The sequence below is a fragment of the Nematolebias whitei genome, chromosome 21 (assembly GCF_014905685.2).
Source record: "Nematolebias whitei isolate Nwh7 chromosome 21, NemWhi1, whole genome shotgun sequence".
In the NCBI taxonomy this organism is placed as follows: Eukaryota; Metazoa; Chordata; class Actinopteri; order Cyprinodontiformes; family Rivulidae; genus Nematolebias; species Nematolebias whitei.
The window spans coordinates 19522186-19528561 of record NC_056518.1 but is presented as its reverse complement, the minus strand read 5'-3'; the positions used below and the strand labels follow the sequence as shown (position 1 = coordinate 19528561).

Sequence of the window (6376 nt, the reverse complement as noted above, 5' to 3'; positions counted from 1 at the left end):
TATATATATATATATATATATATATATATATATATATATACATTGCCTTGCGAAAGTATTCAGCCCCCTTGAACTTTTCAACCTTTTGCCACATTTCAGGCTTCAAACATAAAGATATAAAATTTTAATTTTTTGTGAAGAATCAACAACAAGTGGGACACAATCGTGAAGTGGAATGAAATTTAGTGGATGTGTCAAACTTTTTTAACAAATAACAAACTGAAAAGTGGGGCGTGTGTATTGCTGTGTGTACAAAAAGCAAAAGTAAAAGCATTCAAAAAGTAAAACCTTTGATTGAAATATCATGGGCTTTTTTATGCTGTTCTACAGGAACAATTACTACAACAAATAATTGTCTTTGTGGAGGAAAAGATGCTGTGTTGTCATGAGACCAAACACAGGAAGAATAAGTGACAATTTATACCTTTTAGTGTGTTAAAAAATAATTTATTAAATATTTTTCTACTCATCTCTAACAGCCAAGCACCAAATATTAATATGCCTTAAATGCAGCAGATAAATAGATGCCACACTGGAAACTCTGTTTTAGTTATATTATATTTTAAACCCTCAGTGGATCTTTGACACATCAGCAACAACAAGACTTTGGAAACTACTGCCATACATATAGACAAACAGCGAACAAAACCTACATTTCCCAGGATGCAAAGCAGCGGACTCCGAGTTGAAAGGTCGTAGACGTCAAACTCGTGCTGCCTGAAAGCGACATCCACACATAAATAATCTGTTACAGCGTAAAGAGCTGTGATTCTTTTTTGTCTGAGTATTTTTGTTGCTTGTTTTTGATCAAAAATGTCCGGAAAGGCTAAGGATATCTTACAGTTGGACCTGTATGGTTTACTCGGTATAGAAAGCGTTGCTACAACGAAAGAGGTACCACAAATTCATTATTATAATTATACGATTTGCTTGATAGTGGTTAACAAACTGTTAAAAACTGGTTATGCTCTTTAGTTGTTGTTTTGTTGCCTCAACGGATGAACTATAAAAGGCTGCAGGGTGGCGACATTTTTGTTTCTGAGTGGAAGGCTAATGATGCAGCTCGTTACATGCTAGTGTTTCTGTGTTTGTATCGTGTAAATCTGTTGTCTAACGTAACCATACACGATTATATAAAACGATACAAGTGTCGTACATATAATATGAAACGAAAATATTTTATTTTAGAAGGATCTGACACGTATTAAAGACTCTAAAGTAGACCAACTTGCTAAAGGCTAAAATGTTCCGGTGTAGTACACCAAAAGAGCCACTAGATGGGGATGTTGCATCAGGCAGCTGCTTGTATGCAATGCAGAGCTCTATCTAAATTAGCGCATGCATTAAATTAATCAGTGAGTTTATGTCTATACTGCCATATCTGATCTCATTTAGGCTGGAGGCGGAGATGTGAAGTATTATATTGCAGTGGGCAGAGGATTAACAAAATGTTTTAATGTGTGCTTGCTTCTGGTTAGCAAAAAAATAAAATAAAAATTACCATTTTTCTTTTAAATTAAGTATTCCCCCCCCACTATCCCCCCCAATTCCCAAATCCTGCCTCTTTCCTACAACCAGCTCTCTATCAAAAAGCCACTGGCCCAAAGGGAAATTAAAATTGCTGCCAAAACAAGGGAAGAAGTTAATTTCTTAATTTGATTTCAAAGTGTTCCACTCCCTGGAGGATTATCCCTGAGGAAGTCAGTGGTTGTGACCTGGGCTGAACCAACGTTTCAAAATTGAGAGGTCTGCTTCTGTGAGGTCTGGTGATGGTTGAGCAAGATAGTGGATTTGTGTGTATGTGTAATGCATTAAATCACCAGGGCTTACAAAAATCTATCTAATGTGTGAAGACGAATGCCATCACATGGAACACTTCTCCCAGTCGTTTGGCTTGCAGCACCATCACTTCCTTTGTCAAGCTGTGAGTTACAGAGAAAGGGAAGCAACTCATCTGAGAGCCTGTTTATGTGGGTTTAGTCTACGTAAAAGCCGTGTTTTACAGCTTGTAAAATATTGCTTTGACGCAAGAATTTTTCATTTTGCGCATTTCCTCAGGATTTTGTGTTTTTAGTTTTTTGTTATCAATGCTGCTGGCCTTCCTCTGCCCTTGTCTGTCTGTCTTGGAAAATGACTTATTAGAGTTTATGATTTAATCACTGCAAATGACTGAGGTTTGCTTTATTGTAGCGCTGAGGAATAGCTACCAGAGTTTTACCTACCACAGATTGCTTGGTAAAACAATGTCAACAGCCAAGACCACACAAAATTTCCTGTGGTTTATTTAGCTACTACATTTCTAATATAAATATTGCATAATGGGTTGCAGTAAACACTAAAACATGCTGTGATGATTTATTCTCAATCAGAACATACAAGTGCACCATAGCAGCTTATTGCAAACACATGGCTCTTAATTATGGGCTATATTTTCTAGGATTTGCTCAGTTTGAGCAGGTAGATTATTGCATCCAACAGCAATCAGTGACACATTAAATACAAATTTCTGTCTTTTTTGCTTATCGTTTTTGTTAGTTCAGCTATCCTTTCGCCTTCTGTTTTCCTGTTGGGCACAACTTTTCAGCTGATAATGTCATGTAAATAGCTCAGCGTTGCAATTAGGAAGGATGAGCTCATGCAGATCTGGCAACTTAACAGCCTCATTGGCTAGATGCCCTTGGAGCTGTGCTGTGGCTTTACCAGGATCAATTTGTCAGCTACAATTTGGGCACCAAAGCTCGGTAATGAGGACAAGATGTGTGTGTACAGTTAGGACAGTAGCAAGAAGTGATGAGAGGAGTGCATAGTCTGTTTTTTTTATACCATGCGTTAACCATTAAGCTGCTGTTGACCTGCTGCTGCAGGATAGTTATTTTTCTTGACTTTGTGGCTCCTTCTTTCACAAATCAAAGTGTAGAAAACGTTTGAGAAATTTCCTCCCTTCAAACTTTAGTAAGTGCTCCCTTCACACGTGACATGAACTATTAAGACGTGACGAGCGAATATCCTGAATTACTAGGTGTAAAATGCAATGCAAAACTAGAGAAATTGCATTTCCTGTGAAAATGCAGTGACAGTGCTTATTGCAGAAGAACTTGCTGAGAAACGGCTGAAATGAGCTAAAATACCTGCTGAAATGTAGCTGAAATGGAAGAACAAGCCTAAAATAGCAGAAGAAAGCAGAAAGTGCACATTTGTTCAACCTTTTTTATACAGGTTAGTCTCATTGAGCCTCGAGGACTCATTTACAATTTGCTGAAATTGGTTTAAATATTGGGCAGCACGGTGGCGCAACTGGTAGAGCTGCTGCCTCTCAGCAAGCAGGTCCTTGGTTCAAATCCCGCTCCGGGGGTCTTTCTGGGTGCATGTTCTCTCCGTGCATGCGTGGGTTTTCTCCGGGTGCTCCAGTTTCCTCCCACAGTCCAAAAACATGCATGTTAGGCTGATTGGTAACTCTAAATTGTCTCTAGGTGTGAGTGAGAGAGAGAATGGTTGTTTGTCTCGTTTGTCTCTATGCGTCCCTGTGATGGACTGGAGACCTGTCCAGGGTGTACCCCGCCCCTCACACAGTGATTGCTGGACATGGGCACCAATGACCTCTGTGACCCAAAATGGAAGAAGCGGGTAAAAGATAATGGATGGATGGATGGATGGATGGATGGATGCTTTAAATATTCAGAAATTTGCAGAAAAAAATAGAACAGTAGCTAAAAAAAAATGGTTGATAAGTAGCTGAAAGGCAGAAAGAAGCTTAAACTACCAGAAGGAAGTGGAAAGAGCTGAAAGGAGCTAAAAATGTGGAATTAACTGAAAAAGCTAAAATTAGCATAAAACAGCTAAATAGTAGTTAAATAGCAGAAATAGCTGAAACTAGCATAATTATGCTGAAAAGAGCATAACAAGCTGATATCAACAGAAATAAGTTAATTAGTCTGAAAGTAGCCAAAATTACCATGAAATGCATGACTATCTGAAAACAGCTGAAATAGCTAAAAAAAAAAAGTAAAAACAGTTGGTAGAACAAGCTTAAATTAGCAGAAGAAAGCAGAAAGAACACTTGTTTGCCTAATTAGGCTAAAACCAGTAATGATCACAAAAAGTGGAAATTATCTGGGAAAAAGCAGAAATTAGCAACAAACAGCTGAAAAGAAGCTAAAATAAAAGGAGAAAGAAAGAAGCTTAAATTAACAGAAGGAAGTGGAGCACATTTTTGCAGAATTAGGATGAAAAAAGCTTAAATGAGTTTAAAAAATGTGAAATAAGCTGAAAACCCTCAAATTAGCATAAAACTGTTAAATAGATGCTGAAATAACTGAAACTTCTATAAATGAGCTGAAAGGAGCATAACAAGCTGAAATTAGCAGAAAGAAGTTAGAAGAAGCACAAACATGTTGTAGTTAACAGAAAGAATCTGAAAAGAGCACAAAACAGCTGAAAGTAGCTGAAACAAAGTTTTAATTTGCACAAGGAAGCTGCAAGAAGCTGAAGCAGAACAAAATGTGAAAGGAGCAGTAAAATGTTGTAAACGCATCTAAAGAGCTGAAGGATGTAAAATGAGCTCAGTTCATTTTCTGAGAAAAAAAAAATGACAGAAAAGGGTAAATAGTTCAAAAAGCTAAAGTTGCACCAATACATAGCAGCCTTCTCCTGAAAGAGCTGAACGTTTTGATTTATGAATTGCTGAAGTAGCTTGAAAACTGCAGAACGAGAATCACGCCGAAAAACATAAGGAAGAAAAATGGCTCACAATAGTGTGAATGCTTCATAAACATTCACACTATAATACTTAGATGTTTTTATGAGTTTCTGAGCTGAATATAAAGATTACTTTGATGAAATGCATAAAACCCCTGACTGAACTGATTTTGTTTTTGAAGAGTTCCTATCATCACGCGCTATCATCTTTAAATTCTCGGCTGTTTTGGTTTTGGACTTTGCTTCAAGCATCAGTTAAAATTTGAACGTTAACGCAACGAGCGGAGAAATTGTGCATTTATAAAAATACAGACAGTGACACAGACTGCTCGCAAACAGGATATAATGAAGCACGTCCACTGGACAGAACAAGAAAGAAAATGAGGAATGTATGAAATGAGATAAAAATGTATAAGTACTTGCAATATGAGGAAAATCAGACATTATAATGTTTGACCATTTGCTAATAAGAACCAGTCATTAAGTCGTACTCAAACAGCAGTAAACCACATAATTAGTTGAATCTTCATGTTAATTTAACTAAACCATGATATATTTACACGTGTCAGTTTTATCATTAAATCACAACATAAAAAAAAAACGATGAAAATTACATTTAATTTAGGTCAAATAAGGAAAAGTGCAGGACGCCTTTTTGAGATTCGTTTATTTCTGATCAGATATAGTCGTGAAAAACTGTTACGCTGTTAAAAAAAACATATTTTCTTCTGCACTTTGAGGTATTTAACATTCTTGATGATTTCACCCTCATAAAGCACACATTTTATTGCTTAAATTGTATTATCATGGCTAAACTTTAAACGGAGGTAACCCAGACATCCTGCTGTTTTTTTTTCCAAGATATCTTTTCTGCACAATCCCCGAACAGTCATAGAAATCTGTTGGGTACGTTGGTACTAAGAAGCTGTTTCTCTTTTCTCTGAGTTGTAAAAGGTGGTTGTACTAGTGTCACTTGTCATGCATCAGTTTTTATAATATCTGTTCTTGCTTTGTTGCTGGAAAGTTAGATTATTGGTAAAAAGGGAAGCAACAAAAACTCGTTTTCAAGTCCTTGTGTATTACCAAAAGACGTTTGGGCTATTTAGACAGAGCTGTGATTGGATTTATATAAAACGTTAAAGAAAAATGAGAGAGAGGCTAAAAAAGGAATTGGATTGAGGCCAACTGTTAGCATACGAGTCTGGCTTCAGTCCACGGTCCTGCGTGTCAATCTTCATCTCAAGAACAGTTCGTGTGCCAAGCCGAGAGACTAAATCTCCTAATAACGTCTAGTCTCTCGAAGCCCATTCACCCATTCTCATGTATGTTTTGAGCTGTAATTTTAAGAAAAGACACGCAATGTTTAGAAGCTGCCTGAGACAATTATCTGAACAGGGCCCATGAGGCTCATTGAAGTCGTATAATTGTGCCGAGGCTTAGCAGCCGAATCTATCAGAGTTAGCTGTCGTGGAGATTGATTTGAAAACGTTTTAAAGGCTACATCTTACGGGTCACTTTTTCAGTCTGATCAGTTTTCTCAGCGTTATGATTTGTTTACCTCCCTGTAAATTCAATTCCGTGCACTTTTGCTCTGTAAAGATAAAGTTTCAGCTTCCTCACTGGGAAATGCTGCATTTGCCAGAAAATGAATGCAAATATGTCCCAGCCATTAAAAAAAAAA

The 6376-nt window shown here is 37.2% G+C and overlaps 1 protein-coding gene across 1 annotated transcript in view; it reads left to right on the top strand.

Moving 5' to 3' along the window:
• Nucleotides 1-681: 681 nt before the first annotated feature.
• dnajc17 (DnaJ (Hsp40) homolog, subfamily C, member 17) overlaps nt 682-6376 on the top strand; it is a 39970-nt gene continuing 34275 nt past the window's right edge. Inside the window, exon 1 of the mRNA XM_037695173.1 lies at nt 682-894. Coding sequence (XP_037551101.1) covers nt 814-894 — 81 coding nt within the window. The 5' untranslated portion in view covers nt 682-813. The remainder of the gene's footprint in view (nt 895-6376) is intronic.